Here is a 17,578-nt window from a genome sequence, read left to right as displayed (position 1 = left end):
TCATGCAGACCATCCACGCAGACTGCCACACAGATCGTCTACGCAGACCGTCTACACAGATCATCCACATGACTGTCTACACAGACTGCCACGCGGATTATCCACACAGACCGTCCACACAGACCACCACACAGATCGTCCACACAGACCATCATGCAAACTGTCCGTGCAGCTGCCATGCAGACTGTCCACACAGACCGTCTACACAAACCACCAGGTAGATTGTCCATGCACACTGTCCATGTGGACTGTCCTTGCAGATGGCCACACTCCCTGAAGCAACCACACCTGTGTGGCCCAAGAAACCTCAAGCATCTGTCCACAGTCATGCCCTGAGCCATCTCTCTTTACTGCTGCCCCCAGTGTCCCCCTAGGGACCTGTCCCTGGCCCCCAGTGGCCTTCCAGAGTGGAGTCCACACACACCAGGCAGCTTTAGGGGGGAGAGTTGACTCTGACCAAGCCTCCTCCTGGTGTTAGCAATTCAAGCTGCACCCGAAGGCAGGACGTGGTTTTTCTACTTTCCGTCTTTCTTGTTCATCTCTATCAAGAGCATACAATGAATGCTTTCTTTTGTTTTAAAATTTTGGCTGCCAACAACTACCAGGAACCCGAAAAAGGACCATAAGAGACAACAGACAAGGAGCAGTCAGGGACTCGCATGTCCTCACGGCTCCGGGTCCTTGTCCTTGGCTGATGGCTCTTGGCTCACTTCCAAGGGGTAAGGGACAGCCAGGGTCTTCTTACCTTTACTTCTAAGAACAGGGTTTGCTGACCCCAGCCCGTGTCCGGAGCTGTCAGGTGGAAGGCGTGGTCACCTTTTTCTTCCCCACACGCTCTGGGCCTGCTGCTCATAAAAGGCAGGAGAAGCAAAGAAAACAAGCACACGGACAGTCGGGCACCGGGGGAAGTTTGGTGTCGCCGGCCATGGAACACGCAGTGACAGGTGGTGTCCAGCAACCACAGCAGGCGGCAGTGTGGGGCTCAGAGGTCTGCATCTGAACTCGCTCTACCTCAGCATGGGCGACGGCTCCGGGCAATCGCCTATTCCAGAGCTGAACTTCTTTGCTTCCCAGGGACATGTTACACTTGTCCTTCAGGTGCTGCTGAGGATGAGGCAGCACAGGCTACCTGGGCCTTGGTATTTGGGAGGAGAACGGGAGGAGGCAGGAGAGCCTATGCAGGGCAGCCTCAGCCCCTCTCCTCCCCCGACCCCTCCAGCCTCCTTCCTGTTCTGCCCTCCACCCGTAAAAACCTATTTTTCCCCAGATCTGGGGGCCAGAGGTCCAAAACCACACTCTCTGGGAAGACCCTGGGGGTGGCTCCTGGCCTGGCAGCTGCACCCTCATGTGGCCACTCCCCCAAGAGTTTGTCTATGCCTTTCCTCTTCTTGGGAAGACACTGTCACATTGGATCAAGGCCCACAGGCCCCATTTCCAAATAAGGTCACATTGTGAGCTTCCAGAAAAGGCAGGCATTTGGGGAACACTACCTCACCCAGTGTGCCCTCTCTGCCACCCTCGTCCTCTGGGCCTCCAGGTAGCAGGTGCGCTTCCCAAGCCTGTTGGCAGCCTGAGGAACTCTGTCCCACATAAGCATGACTCACCCAGAGCCAGCCTCTCAGTCCCCTGACCTCCTTGGCCCTGACAACTGGCTCCACATCGTCTTGTCATCCAGTCCTAGGGCCACCCTGTGGACTTTGCAACCCTGACGCTGCTCTCCCCTGCAGCCCTGCACCCACGCGGCCTCCTGCCCACCTAAGAGCAAATCTGTAGGTGCCTGGGTTACCTGTGTGGACAGAACGAAGATCCTGTGACAGCCTCTTCTGTGGGTCCTGCTTCTAGCTGCACCTCACCTTGCCTTGAGGCCCTGACACCACCAGCCGCCTGCTACTGTCCTGCACCCCGTGCCCACTGTCCTCCTTTCGTCCCACCAGGAAGAACTACTTTCTGGATGCTCCCAAATAGTCTACCTTTCTAGCTAGCCTAAGAATAGAATGACAAGAGTCCCCTGGTCTGCGGAGGGGGCCCCCACGCTGAGAAAGTGGCCTCTCTATGCCTCCAACCAGCCGCTCCCACCATCCTGGCTCCAGGGCCCTCCTCCTCCAAAAACAACTGAAACCACCTGCCTGCTCCCTGCCCACCATACCCAAACCCACCTCCTCTCTTTGGTCCTGCATGGTGATGGCAGGGCTAAGATCTCTGGTCCCAGGCTCCAAACTGCTCCACCATGTGTCACCCTCAGAGGCCTGCACTCACTCCCTCTCAGCAGGGCTCCCACGGACCCCACGCCCCAAAGTGCTACAGGCAGGAGTTGGTCTTTGCCCAGTGGCCTTCCTCACTGCTTCCCTCACTCGTATGGATTACACTCACCTGCAAAGCTTTAGGGAGCCAGCTAGGACACTGCCCAGTACTCAGGGATACTGCTGTGCTGCTAAAACCATGGCACAGGATGGCCAGAATCAGCAAGCCAGCACATCGTGGCCAGGGCTGGGGACATTGGGGTGGGGGTGTAAAGTGGTGCAGCTGCTGTGGGAAAAAGCACTTTCTCACGTGACAAGGCAGAGTCACCTAGCAACTCCACCCCTGGCAGTGCCACCCCAGATAGATGAAAGTAGAGTGCACAGGGAACTAGTGCCTGCTCACACAGCATTACTCACATAAGTCAGAATGTGCAAACAAGCCAGATGCCCACCAGCTGGTGGAGGGGAAACAAGGTGGTCTACCTGCACAATGGAACATTACTGAGCCAGAAAAAGGGACGGAGCACTGACATACGCCAAGCAGGGACGAACCCTGCAAACCAAGCCAGCCACCAAAGACCACATGCAATCCATGTGATTCCATCAGGAGAGAGACCTCCTTCTGTGGAGGCAGAAAGGAGCCCCGAGGTTGCCTAGGACTGGGGGGAAGGAGACAGCCAAAGCACAAGGCATTCCTCTGGGGTGAAGAAAACGTCCTGGAGATGGTGTATACCCTGTGACTTACTAAAAACCACTGAATCGCATCATACGTGTTAAAGAATGATGACATGGTCTAAATTGACTGCCTTTGAAAGAAGTTCATGATCACTTAAGAAATTATTCCACCACAAATGAAGTATGATCCTATTTGCATTCTGTAATAACCTTACACACTTGCACAAAGGAAAAATATTTGGAATTACCCCAAGATGTTAATAGTGGTTATCTCTAGGTGGTAGGATTATAGATGATTTCTTTAAAACATATTTTTCCATATTTTCTGAATGTCTTACAAGAATCATGTGGTGCTTAGATATTGAAAAAATAAAATATATTTAGTACCATATTTAACAATATTTATTATAAACAATTATTAATGTACCGTAAAAAGAATAGCAGAACACAGACTAAAGGGAAGTAGCAGATTGCTCACCACATGAGTCTCAAAGTCTCTAGACCTCCCACAATCTGTATCCAAAAGGGCCACAGAAGTCATGCGTCCTATTTCCCCACCCTGTTCAGTACACAGGCCACTGCTTCAAGGGACACGTAAACTTTCCTACAGTCATGGCCCATCGGTGATGATTAACGTAAAGTGTTTTGATTGAGAGCTACATAGAACCATCATGAACACATTCCCTTAAACACTTAGACAGACAGACTGACAGGGGCTGAGGATGTTACCTTCAGTATAGAGCCCACACTCCACAGAGAAATTAGATCAATAACAGCCTCACTTGAGGATAATTGAATTTCAAATCCTCAAAATATTTGAATATGGTTTTTGATACCACGGCTGCGGTTTCCAAGGGAGTAAACTTATTCATGGGCCCAGCTCCCCAGGCATTTAGGCAAACCACATACCCTGGGAACTGAGTGACACGCCCACCACATGCTGCCCACTGGTGTCTCTCCCACATTCCACAAGATAGCCTGGTCGGTATGTGCAGCAGCCATGAAGCCTCAGGGCACCTCTCTGACCCTGGCAGGTCCCATGGGTCACACTGTCCAATAAGAGCAGAGGAGGGGAAAGAGTGAAAGAGGCCAGGCTGTAAGAACACTGACTTGGGCAGAGAAGAAAAAGTAACAAATAGTCTTCAATAAACCAGTTAATGAAAGCAATGGATAGCCCTTTCCACACAGGACACAAGCAACACAGAACGCCATAAATATTGCTATAAAGGGTGCACCGGTGCCTGAGCGGTATTACAATTAAACAGAAATACTGGGTGGACTACATGGACAGGCAGAACAGCAGAAGAAAAACGATAAAGAAATCTGAATAGATCTTAAACCCCAAAAGATCAGACATTCTGACTTCTGAGATGTCAGGAGTCCACAGAGAGAGCAGCTCCTAGGTGAGCTAAGAGCTTCCGCCTCTGCGCACTGGGCCTCACAGACCTGAATGACCCTAGGACTGAAAGCCAGTGTGCTGAAGAGCAGTGTCCCACATTTGCTAGTGTTTCACAATCAAATCCATGACATGCCTCGCCTCAGGGTCAAGGCTGCAGTGTTGATGTGTCTCCATCAGATTTACAGCTGATTTCCATTGGTGTCCTCAATGCCCAGGTGTGGGGCAGGAAGCTGCCGGTGGGGTGGGAACATGGCACAGGCTTGACTCTCCATTATAGCACCCCGCTGCACAGAGGAACCACCACTGACAGGTGGGCAGCTTTTCATGTTTTCTCTATTACAAATAAGTTTTCCATTTTACTGTAATAAAAAGTGTGTGTGTGTGGATATATACTTAATTCGTGTATGTATAACCTTCATGCACTTACCCAAGATGGTCTGTAGATAATGGCCAAGGCACCAATTACAATGTTTCTTGAAGTCAAACTGCTCTGAATCCTTGGGAACAAAATCTATCATGGTTAACAGGGCTTTAGTATTGGAGGAGCAGATGAAAGCCTGGTTCAGCTCTATCCAGAACAGGGGGAGCGAGGAATGAACATGGAGCCTCTCCAATCCATCCACTCCGGTGCTATATGTCACACTCAAGAAATAAGTCAGGGCTCAGTGCCTGTAGCTCAGCAGCCAGGGCACCAGCCACATACACCAGAGCTGGCAGGTTCTAATCCAGCCTGGGCCTGCCAAACAACAATGATGACAACTACAATCAAAAAATAGTCAGGCATTGTGACGGGTGCCTGCAGTCCCAGCTACTTGGGAGACTGAGGAAAGAGAATCACTTAAGCCCAAGAGTTTGAGGTTGCTGTGAGCTGTGAAGCCACAGCACTCTACCGAGGTGACACAGTGAGACTATCTCAAAAGAAAAGAAAAGAAATAAGTCAGATTCACATGAATTTTGTCCCCTAAAATGAACACTGAGAAATATTCATACCTCAGCAAGATGTCTTTTTTTTCCCCTTAACCTTCTGGCATATAGTCACAAACCTTAACAAGGATGGCCCACACATAGTGGCAATGCCATATGGTATGTATGACTCATGCTTCCTAAGCCTGTAGGGTCTCTTGGCCAAGAGTTGCTATTTACAGCACAAATTTCCTCTAACCACCGCTCCCCTGCACAGAGGTAAGGACCACACACTCTTCCTACAATACAGATCTTGCTCAGCAAGATGTGGCCTCTTCCCTTGCAGGGTGGGACACGTGGCAAACAGGATAGAAACATTTTACACGCTAGATAAAACAATCTCTCCGAGATTAGTGTTATCTCTGTTTTTTCCGGAGTGGTTTTGATGGCTTACTTTCCAAAGGTAAGACCATTGCCAACTAGAAAAAATTACTGCACGAATGAAACGTTTGTCTGGTGCATTTTAAGTTAAGGATTTGACAGCACAAACGGGATCTGAAGCACTTGGCAGGTGGGAACCAGAGCTGCGGGTGACCCAGGACAGCGGCCACCTGGGCCCTACTCCTGCGCTCGGCTCAATGCGCACCGCGGGGCGCCAGCCTCGGGGGCGGCTCCTCCGGCGCCAGTGCGTCGTCCCTTCAGGGGCTACGGGTCCGCCGTGGCCAGGGCGAGAAATGGGCCGCTCCGCCCTTCCTTGGTCCCGCTGTCTTCCCTTTTACCCGCCGTCCTCCCTCGGCCCTGCCGTCCTCCTTCGACCCAGTCACTCTGCCTCCCTAGGCACTGCTAACCTCCCTCCGCCCCGCGGTCCCGGGCCGAGCGCGCGGGGCCGGCGGTGGCGCGTGTCACGTCATATGGGCCGCCCGCCTCCCATTGGCTGCGGCCTCCTCACCAGACCTAGAGCGGACGGGCGCGCGGGAAGGGAGGGGCTACCCAAGGCCACGCCCCCAGACGGCGCGCGCGGGCGGCGGGTAGGCCGGGCCGGGTCACATGGTTAGGGCCCCCAGTCTTGCCATATAAGCCCGCGCGCCCACCCGGCGCCGCGGCCACTCTTGGGGCCGTCCCGGGCCGAGACTCCTCCTCCGCGCTGCCCCGCCTCCGCTCGGCCAGCCCGCGGGCGGGCTCCTTGGCCAGGTAGGCGCAGGGCTGCGGGCCGGGCGGCGGGGCGGCAGGGACTCCTGCGGGGTGCGAGCGAGTGTGCAGCCGTGTGGGCTGTGGAGCGCGGGGTCCTGACGCGGGCCCTGGAACTGACTCTCCAGCTCCGCGTGTTGCGTGGGACTAGGGTGCGGGCTGGCGTGGCTTTGTCTCCCTGGTGACCTCACCTGGGCCCCCCTCCTGCAGGAGACGCCCCTTGGAGCTGGGCAGCAGCTGATGCCCAGGTTGCACGACCGCTTCTGGAGCTGTCCCTGCGCTCACAGCGCCAGGCGTAGAGGCCGCCCTCGAGCCGGCGCTGCGGGGCCGGCGGCCAAGGTGGGAGAGATGATCGACTCGTCCGTGCTGGACCCCGCCCCGCCGGCGGCCCATCGGGCCCAGGACCCCGGCCCCGCGCACGGGGGCCCCGCGGGCTTCGGCCGCGCCAGCAGCTGGCACCATCACTTGGTGCAGAGGAGCCTCGTGCTCTTCCTGGTCGGGGTGGTCCTGGCCCTGGTGCTCAACCTGCTGCAGATCCAGAGGAACGTCACGCTCTTCCCTGAGGAGGTGATCGCCACGGTCTTCTCCTCAGCCTGGTGGGTCCCGCCTTGCTGCGGGACAGCAGCCGGTGAGTGCCCCGCCCGTGCCGGCAGGAGCCGGGAGAAGGCGCCTGTCTGCTTAGTAACACTTTCCAGCCCGCGGGAAGCATTTATTTGAAAGCGGGAACCCACAGATTAGAAGTGGGAAGAGGGACGGAGAGCGCGCGGAGGCGCCTGAGAGGCAGCTCGGGAAGTTGAGGGAAGCCGGTGATGGAGATGAGGCAGGGAGATAACTGGCTGTTTAAGCAGATGCTGAGCCAAGCCCGCCGCGGTCCCCTCCCTGTCTGTGTGGGGAAGGCCTCGTGCTGTCATCCAGCATAGCTGGCCCAGGATTGGCTGCGGGGAAAACTGGTGAGCGGCAGGGCCGGGCGGCGATTGGGCGCCGCGGAGAACTTGCTACTTATGGATAACCGAAAACAAATCGTCACATGCGTGGAGGGGCGGGTGCTGGGGGAGCAACTTATTCAGCGCAGCCTCTGGCCGGACCGCTAGGTACCCTGTGACCCAAAGCCAGACCTCCCCCCACACCGAACTGTTACAGCTCCGTAGATTAAAATCAGCAGGAAAAGAATAACCCCCTGGGGGTTCATGTTCTCTAACCCTAACTGATCTCGTAGATGCCATAAAACCTAACACAGGCTCGGCCTGAACTGGACAGGTCCACTGCTGCTGTCTTTTTTTAAAAGAAGAATCTTTGGGTTATCATTTAGCTGATTTTACAAAATGTTGAATGCTCTTGGCCCAGCAGATAACTGGGTGCTTCTCTGTCACAGCATTTGTTAATTTATTTGACCAACTTTGTTGGAGTCTTTCTGCAGTCTCAGCTGTTGAAATATAAAAATGAACAGGACAAGCAAGCACCTGTCCGTTAGCATCTTAGGATCTGGTGGAGAAAACATTTGTCTAAATGACTACAGTACAATATGAGGACTAACCTGTTTGCTTTGTCACTGACATTTATTGACTGCTTACCAAGCCTTTATATGCTTTGCTCTGTTAATTCCTTACACCACCACTATGCTGTAGGTCCATTTATAGACCTGGAAACTGAATCACAGGTTGAGTCCCATCCAAGCGTGCACAGCTAGCGTGGCAGAGGCACTAACTCTGCACACTGCCTCCCTGCAGCTAGGTGTGTCCATGCACTGTGCTTAAAACAGCATGAGGAGAAAGTCCTGTAGCAGAGAGCCCCAGCTTCTAGCCAGGACATGCGGACATGCGTTATGTGAGGGGTACTTTGAATCACTAAGCAGCAGGGAGAATGTTTTCATCTTTGTTGGAGAAAGATGTGAGCCTCTTATTTCTCCAAACCCATTTATATGTGGCTGTACTAGAAAACTTTTTTGAGAAATAGATCTAGATTTGAAATTTCATTGTTCTTACACATTTGGCACAATAGTTTCTTTGAACAAAAACTTAATCTTAAAAATGAAATAGTTTAGCCTCCAGTGTTTGTAATTGAGGCTTCAAGGAATTCAGGACTATTTGGAATAATTTTTCAAACTCTACTTTTTTGTTTTTTTAACCAGCAGCCAAGAACATAAGGAAAAAATTCCATAGTATATTTTTCACCTATTTAACTTTTTAAAGGTAAGATGAAACTATAGTGAAGTATAGTCAATTTTAGAGAATACCATTTTTCAAAACTCTAAAATTAGAACTTGATTAAAAGTAAGGTAAAATTGAAAACTGGACATTTTTCCTTCAAATGCTTGGTTAAAACTGTGGGGTAAAGAACCTCAACACGGAATGTCTTTCCTACTTGACTAAAGTGCAACCCCTGAGTGGCTTTTCAGAGCCTGGGTCCTTCGGTGCAGTTCCCACAGTGAGCTCTGTGTCCCACAGTCGAAGCCCATCAGGCCTGCATTCTACTCACTCCTTGGGTGGTGTTCATCACTGCCTCTATTTTTACCATTTTGCTTCTCTTGGGATGCCATACCTTCCCACCCATTCAAATTCTCTTTAAAATTCCGTATCTGTAGAGACTTCCTAACTATTCCAGACCACAGTGATCCCTTCTTTCTCTGTTCTGGTTACATAATCCTTATAATTTTACACATGAGAAAACAAACATGAAGAGCCGCGTCCTATCCGAGGGCAAACTGGGACTCTAGGCCAAGTTTTCTATTCTGGGTTTGGTGCTTTTTCCACACCTTGGGTCCTGAACTCACGGGGACTAATTAATGAATGAGAAGAACCAGTGTGGGTTTGACCTGGCCCCTCACTTCCCACGGGGTGTGGCACAACATGTGGTTGTGTCTTCCAGACAACTTGCTAGAACCCCCTGAAGTGAAGTCAGGGCCATTTCATGGGCACTGTCAAGAGTCCTATCAGCAAAAAAGCAAGCATCTCCTCCCATGCCCAGCCCCAGTGCTCGGTGGCAGCATGGAAGTCAGCTGTGTGGACTTGTGTGCGCAGGGGTGCAGCTGTGCACAGATGCTCACCTTTGCATTGTAAGATGGAAGTCCCACTTGAAGACGGAACCAGAATTGTATAGTCATTTAAGTTTTGTGCACTTTAGGCAAATATAGGATTAATTATAAAATTAAATATTCCTGATATTAATACAAATAATTAAACTCCTTGCTTGATTCATCCCTGCTTACTAAGATATGTTTAAACCAAGTAATAGTGATTTTTTTAAACGTCTCAAAATAGTACAGTTTGGGGGGATACTCAGAGAACAAGAATATGGCATAAAAATCTTAATTTAAATATTATGTTAATAGCTGATAAACTTTTAGGAGGAGGACTGCTGGTTTGAGTAATGTGCTAATGTCTTAGTGATTCCCACACAGGAGCTGCCTAACTCTTGCTGGTGTGTCTAATGCTGTCCCTCTCTGCACAGCGGTGGTCGGTGTGCTGTACCCCTGCATCGACAGCCACCTGGGCGAGCCCCACAAGTTTAAGCGGGAGTGGGCCAGCGTCATGCGCTGCATCGCAGTCTTCGTGGGCATCAACCACGCCAGTGCCGTATCCTTGGTGGGCTGTGCTGTTGGCTTTGTCACTTTCAGTGAATGTTTAGTATTTATAAGATGCACTCGAGTCATTGTGACCGGGCATTTGTGATGAGGCAAATGTGAAGGCTGTGCTTTTTCATTTCAATTTGTTTAAAAAAAATAAGAGTGAGGCTATTGATAGCTTAATAGCAAAATATATTGTTTTATAGGCAAAATACCAGGAGAATTTTTATATTAAGTTTTTAGGAAGTTCACTCTTAAAGTTAAGTTGCTGACTTGGGGATGCCAGGGAACCCAGGGACTCTTGACTTCTGCTTCAGGACGCAGGTCACCCTGCAACTGGCTGTGCAGTTTTTACAGATAGTGACTTATCTGTGGTACAAGAATAAAAACCCATGTTTTTAACCCTTGGACTTCTTATATGCCTTTGATGTTATAATATTAAACATTATTAAAGTTTTCCTTAACTTTTGCATCACCAGAAATTGGATTTTGCCAATAATGTTCAACTGTCCCTGACTTTAGCAGCCCTGTCTTTGGGCCTCTGGTGGACATTTGACCGTTCAAGAAGTGGCCTTGGGCTTGGGATCACCATAGCCTTTCTGGCCACTCTGATCACTCAGTTTCTTGTGTATAATGGTGTCTATCAGTAAGTATATGTTTTTGATATGGCCTTTGGAAAACTGTTACTTTAAAAAAAATTAAATTTAGATATTTTCATGTTTTGTTTGGTCTTTATACAGAAAGACATAAATTTAGGCATGAAATTTTTAAAAATGCTGCATAATTCTTGACTCATGTATATAAAATGTTAAAGAAAACCAAGTAGTAACAGTAAAACATGTTGTTCAAATATTAACATTCTGCAGCATTCTGTGGTTAACTGTACATCCCTGTTAGAGAAAATCTTTGACAGATGGGGTTAAACTAGGTAAACCTGACCGCTGACACGCAGCTTTTCCTGCTCTAGGTATACGTCCCCAGATTTCCTCTACATCCGCTCCTGGCTCCCGTGCATATTTTTCTCAGGAGGCGTCACAGTGGGAAACATTGGACGACAGTTAGCTATGGTAAGTGAATCAGGCCATCTCTAACCCTTTAGACTCTGTAGCTTGGTAGAGTTACTTCAAATGATATATTAGAATTTGTTATGTATTCTAGTTCAGACTCAAGTGCAACAATTACTGAGAAGAACTTATATTTTTAAAATAGGTAACAATACCCAGGTACTTCTTTGCTAAATGATACAGACTCACAGTTTTGTAAACTGAACTGGAGGTCTCATGCAGACGTGTCCAGTGGTTCATCTGAGTTTGCGTAACTTCTACAGTAATGGTAGGGAAAGTCACTGAAATGGCCAGAGAGGGTGGTTTATGAGTTTCCTTTCCTGCTCCAGTATCAGGAACAAATCTGGATGACCATGTACAATGACACTATCCTTTTTCCAAAATCAGAGTGGGTACAGATGGCACTGGGCCTGAGACTACAGAGACCCCATCTCAGGCCAGGGGTTGGTGCAGCCAGGTGAGGGGCCAGCCTGGTGCAGGCAGGAACTACCCTTCCAAGGGGCAGCTGGCCCTGGGCATGGAGAAGTGGATGAGACATGGCAGGGTTACTGTGTGATGGCCTGTCCCCACCTGTTCTTGCTGAGGAGAAGGAAGTACCACTTCCCGAGGCGTATCTCTGCTGCTTTCTGAATTCAGAGATAAACAGTTGTTTTCAGTAGCTAAAAACTGGCATCTGAACACTTTAATTTAAAAAAATGAAAATGGACTTTTAAACTTTTTTCAAATTGACTTTGAAATTAGCATCTGAACGCTTTAATTTTTTTAAAAGTGGACTTCTGAGTGTTCTTTCAAGTTGACTTTGACTGGAGGCTTACATTAAATGAACTTGAAGCAACTGGAGCTGTTGCTGTCAGAGATAAACTCTGGGGCTTTCTCAGAAACTTATCTTGTTACCTCATGCTGTTTTTTATTAGTACATTTATTTTTTCCAGCTGATCCCCATTTGTGAGTTGAATTTGAAGGCTGCTTAGCTGTTCGACAGAAATGGAAGTAATTTCAAAAGTGCAGAATTGTAAAGTGTCCAATAGTTACTGAGTCTAAAGCCTTTACCCTCCTTCTCCTTGGTGATTCTCTAAGATGCGAAAACAAAAGGCTCCTTTGAAAAACTGACTTCTTATGTCTCCTAATGGAGAGTTGGGGACTCTGCTCCCTCTCATATTAAGAGCGGGGCTCGGTGCTCTCACAGGGACATGGCGGGCTCCTTCCTCTGGCGTTCAGCTCTCTCCTGATCCCTCCCCTCAGCAGGTCCCACAGTAGAGCTAGCCAGCTCCATTATTGCCTCACTGCTTGGAGATTTTCATTTCAGTACTTTCGGGGGAAATTCCTAAGAAGGTATGTGGAATAAAATTATCCCAAACTAGGTTGACTACTCATAAAATTAAAATTTGAATAACATTTAAAGAGTTGGCTATTTTTTCAAGTTGATAGATCGATGCTGTTATACATCAAGGCCTTTAAAATAAGTTGGTAGAAATAAGCATTATTTTGGTAAAGGTAGAAATTTCACAACATTTGTAAGTTCTGAACATCTAGAAAAAGTGGAAGAAAACATTTTAAAAGTGTTGAACAAATCCTACCTTTGAAAGTGGTTTGGAGACAGTCTCCTAACTAATCCTTGCCGGCTCCTCAGTCCTCACAGTGAAGATGCAAAGATAACTGAAACAGGAGAGCTGGTGTCATTATAATTCTCCCTATTTAAGCTTTGTTTTCTTCCTTTGTGTTCTTTAAACTTGGGGACAAACATCTGGAGAGAGAGTTACCACTTCTGTCACCTTCCCTGCTGGGCTGTCAGAGACTGACTTTCAGGGCTCTGTACCCAACCCACCTACCATAGTTCGTATCTGTGAAAATTTTAATCCTTATCTCTGGATCCCAACTATTATTTTTCCTGTTCAAAAGTTAAAACTCATTTCCATTCTTAAAACCCAGGAAATTGCTCATTATCTTAGAAACAGCAAGTCACTGCTGCCATTTGTCTCCTCAGACTGTGCCTGGGGGCTTGTGCACCGGGTCCTTCCTCCACAGCAGCCTCCCTGCCCTCTGTCGTTTTCATGCTGTTTAGACCCAACCTGGAACTGGCTGGATGTTTTAGGGGTGGTGTTTACGGGCTCTTGTGAGGCCTACACCAAGTAAGATGTGATGAGGGGCTGACGAGGGTAAAGGTGACAAATCTAAAGGTAAAAGATTTGGAGACTGGGCTTAGCACCCAGACAGCTTCAGCCGGGTCTGGCATAATTCAAGGCCGGTGGGTTTTCTGCAGTTTTTGCCCAGTGCCCTTTGCATCCCTCTCATTCTTATGCCATCTCAGTTCTCTTAAAGTGCCCATTTTGTTCGTTCTCTCCCTTGAAAGAAGTGTAACTGCTCACAAGGATAGCATGCCCAGAAGCTGCACGCTGGCTTTGCTTGCAGTTAACTGGCCTTAACTTTTCCCACATCGTGGTTTTTTGGTTTGTTTTCCTCATGTGCCATTGTCTTTTGCGTGTCCAAACAGAGCGGAAGTGTTTATCAGCCTCTGTTTCAAGGAATCTGAGTGTGGCCACTATGTATAACATCTGTAGAGGCTGCTAGTTGAGGCCTCCATCTTCTCTCAGGAGTGAGGCATCCAGTTGCCAGCAGCCGGCGAGAGTGGCACGTCCACTCTCCCAGCAGCCTGCTGTGAGTGCACGTCCAGTTCTCCTCTCCTGCCTTTGATGGGCCCAAATCACCTTCCTCTGCTGATAGTGACAATGTGATGGCTGCTCAGGGCTGAAGGTTATTGAGCACTTGGAGCTGTACACAGGCATTGTGCCAAACACGTTCACTGTCGGCTACCTCAGTCCTCACAGCACAGCACTTTAAGATAGAAATCATTAGTGGCCCATTTTTAAGTGGGGAAATTGAACCTCGGAAGATGAAACAACTTGCCCAAGCGGGTGCAGAGAGGGAGTTGGAGCAGGCTCCTCATCACTAAGGTAGCTGGTGTCGCCATCCATCCTCAGGCAGACTTATGAAACTCCAGTTGAGTCCTGGATTGCTAGAGCATGCTGAGTTGCCACGTGAAGTACATGGCTACCGGGGGTAGCAGCACAAGTTCACAGGCTGGGGCCGCCTCGTCTGTGGAGTCGTTTGTGTTCCTACCCTAAGGCCAGACCTAATTTCATTCTCTGTAGCCCATGAAGCCTACAGATCTGTTTATCAGCACATCGGTGAATAGGTAGTAAAATTTGGTGACCAGTTTTCTTCCCAGGTTGCTGGCAAGAGTTTGCTACTGTGTTTTTTCTAGTTAGTTGAAATTTGTTTAGAATCTTCCAAATGTACAGTTCATGATACTTTCAAATTACTAATTCTTGAAAGTCTATGTTTCCTAGAAGGTCCTGTTGTGTGTGTCCCTAGGGCAGTAATTAGCGAACCCAAACTCATGGTGACTTTACCCAGACTCAGGACTTTGACAAGTTATATATCTGTTTAAATAAGAAAATCTCGTGATTTTTGGATAAGTAATCTTTATTACAGATGGTGAAGAGTTCAGCTCCTTCATCTTCAAGAAGCTGGTGGCCTGAATGGAAGGAGATTTAGTAACGTGGGAAGACATTGGGTTCAGGGGAAGAAAATGTGCATTGAAGTTTGTCTTCTGCCTGTTACAGAAGTTTTGTGACCTTAGAAAAGTCTTTTAATCTCTTTGGGTCTGGTTCTCCATCAGTGAGACATCTATCCTGTATTGAGTTTCCCCTGCAATGCCTGGTGGTGGTGCTAACTGCAGTACCTACCACTCAGAGGGACAGAGCTGCACAGTGGGGTAGAGCCCCCCTTTGGTAGGGGCTAAATGAGAAAGGGTATGTAGAAAGGGTTTCCCACTGTGAAGCTCTGTGATTTCAAAATAGAGTTATTCAGATTATAAAACATGACCTTTTCAAATATGTACTTCAACAAATGACTGGTAAGGTATGATTTGTGTTAGAAACTCCCCTTCAGATGACCCGATTCCGGGTGTGATTCCTGCATTGCAGTAGATAGAGCTCTTGGGGAGCACCTGTCATCCATAGGCATCCCTGTGCTTTGATGAAATTGGGTGTTTCTCTTACATAGATACTTAGTTATACCTTGACCAATACCTCATATTCCAGGCATTACACAGGGCTGTGGCAACGCCCAGCTCTGTGTCTCTCCTGTGTCTCAATCCTGTCTCTCCAGTCAAAGGAATTTGTAAATCTTTCACCTTTTGGAACCTGCTTAATCGATAATTAAAATATTTATACATTAATTGCTAATTTTCTTTTTTATTTTCTTTTTCCTCATAGGGTGTTCCTGAAAAGCCACATAGTGATTGAGTCTCACACACTGATTCTGAAGAGTGAGCGAGATTTTGGGAGAAAGTCTGTGGTAGTGCATTATGACAAAGATGATCCTTTTTCCTAAATAATCTATTTAGATCGGGCTGACTGTACAAATGACTCCTGGAAAAAATATTCACCTAGTCTAGAATAGCAAAGTGGAGAAAATAACTACTTACCTTGAAGTCTCGCCTGGCCTGACTGCCTCACACCCTTCTGTGCCCTGGCATGTTCTGTCCGGCTGGGAGGGCAAACAGGTGGCAGTTTCCTGGGTGTAGGTTCCATTCACGTGATTAAAGACAAGTTGCCATATTTCAAAGCCTTGAACTAAGACTTAATTACCAACTGTGAGTTTTGTGTTGGTGCCCAAAGGAGACAGGTTGATGGTGCTTAATGAAGACGAAGTATGATGTAATAGGAATAATATTTATCCAGAAGATTTTTTTAAATAGGGTTGTAACAAAAAAAAAAACACAAAGAAAGAAAAGAAAGCAAAGCAGCCTGGAGTGTAGAGTGGCAGCCCTGAACGGCAGTGCTCGGCCACACGGCCACATGCATGGGGACACCAGTGAGTGGACTGTGCTTTTCAGTCTTCTATGGAAGTTTGTGTAGACAATCTTACTGAGAGCAAAAGGCAATGAAAAATCACAGTTCTACACTGTGGAATGTTGGAGTTTTCACCTCAGTTTATGAAGTTTTTTCCAAAATCCATAACCATCTAAGAATGAATACCTGTCTGCTATGTATTTCAACCTTAGCCAGAAACGTTTGTGTCTTTGTTATTCCAGAGTAGAGATGACTGTTTTTTTCCACAGCCCTATGGAATTTGCAATCTGTGATTGCCTTGTAAAAAGGAGAGTGCGTATGTCACTGCATTAGACATGTGGTGTTTCTAAATAGTCAATGATATTGGTGAGCACAACGTATTCATTTAATGGCATAGACCATGTGAGACCTAATTTGCAAGTATTGGGTCTTAAACTTCAAGTGCAATGTATATGAAAACCAATCTGAGCCTTGTATTCTCTTAAATATTTATTTTTCTTAACGTGTGAGATGTTCCAGAGAAGGGTTCTCCATTCATTTCAGTGCTGCATGGAGGCAGAACTCAGCAATAATTTCCTTTGGTTGTAAAGTTACTTTATTGTTTTACCCTCCACTGAGCCCTAGTCCTTTGAAATACTCCAGTTTGTGGGTTTAGTAATTTTTACTTACAAATTTACCTTATCGTATTTTGCAATTTAAATGTTTTTGGTTTGTTTTAAATTCTGTGAAAGTGGCTTGATTAAAAGACTCCTTTTACATAGAAGTCCCCAGGCAGCAAACTGAGGCAGGCTCAGGCTGACTGGCCTGTGTGTGGGATGTGTGTTTTCAGTTTTATTATGTGATGATCTTTGTTGGGGTTTTTTTATTTTCTTTTATTTTGTTTTGGGGAATTTTTCTTGGAGTAAATTTTAGGTTTACTGGGTTAATTTGTCTTAGAAGAATTTTTTAAAAAAGAAAATGGGATCATTCTGAACTTTAGAATGATACCATATAAATTTTCTGAAAATGTAAAGAAATGATTAGTTATGTAAAAATTTTTTCAATGAAGATTTCAGCATTTTATGAAAAACCAGAAGCTATTAAGTGAAAACAGCAAGTGAATCTTGAAAAATACACTTGATCATGCACAAACAGTATTTTTTTCTCTTAAACTGGAAGTAAATCTGTTAGAAATAATGTAGCCAAAAAATGTAAATGTGAAGAATTTTTTTTGCCAATAGTTTATAGCAAATATATGAACCAAAGTGATTTGAGTTTGTAAAAATGTAAAATAATTGAACAAAATTTGCACTATACGATTTGAACATCTAGCAAGTTTCACATTCATACTAAGTTTTCAACATTGTGTTCTTTTTGCATTCATTTTTTATTTTTATTAAAGATTCAAAATCAACTGTTGTGTTTATGTTTGCTTTTCAAAAAAAAAGTGGGGTGATATTTTCTGTGTAGTATGTTAGAATTTGTAATGAATAAATATTTTAAAGCTCTTTAAAAGTTACTCAATCTCACCACAGCCTGTTGAGAAATGTCTGCATACAGCTGTCCCTCTGTACACCCAGGTGATTAGTTCTGTTACGCCCAATGAAGAGGGTCCAGCCACCTGTCATTGTCAGCCTATGTGCAGAAACAGGGAGGCCAGCAACTCTGGAGAACAGCGAGAGTAGCCTCCGCAAGACTGTTCTGCTCTTCCA

General features: G+C 47.0%; 1 protein-coding gene across 3 annotated transcripts; it reads left to right on the top strand.

Annotated features, from left to right (window-relative positions):
* Positions 1-4,508: 4,508 nt before the first annotated feature.
* Positions 4,509-17,276, top strand: INSIG1 (insulin induced gene 1). 3 transcript variants are annotated; one of them, XM_012806536.2, is made up of 6 exons: positions 4,509-4,624; positions 6,616-7,033; positions 9,853-9,977; positions 10,447-10,613; positions 10,935-11,034; positions 15,309-17,276. In XM_012806536.2, exons 2-6 carry the CDS (start codon positions 6,646-6,648, stop codon positions 15,336-15,338), a joined length of 810 nt encoding a protein of 269 aa, XP_012661990.1. In that variant the 5' UTR covers positions 4,509-4,624; positions 6,616-6,645; the 3' UTR covers positions 15,339-17,276. The 3 variants fall into 3 exon arrangements, with proteins under 3 accessions (XP_012661990.1, XP_003792071.1, XP_023370199.1); XM_003792023.3 differs by lacking the exon at positions 4,509-4,624 and adding an exon at positions 6,225-6,408; XM_023514431.1 differs by lacking the exon at positions 4,509-4,624 and having other exon boundaries at positions 6,418-7,033.
* The last annotated feature ends 302 nt before the right edge of the window (positions 17,277-17,578 follow it).

Source organism: Otolemur garnettii, unplaced genomic scaffold (assembly GCF_000181295.1).
Source record: "Otolemur garnettii isolate 467f Iridium unplaced genomic scaffold, OtoGar3 scaffold00053, whole genome shotgun sequence".
NCBI classification, from domain to species: domain Eukaryota; kingdom Metazoa; phylum Chordata; class Mammalia; order Primates; family Galagidae; genus Otolemur; species Otolemur garnettii.
This window is presented reverse-complemented; position numbering and strand designations above follow the sequence as displayed.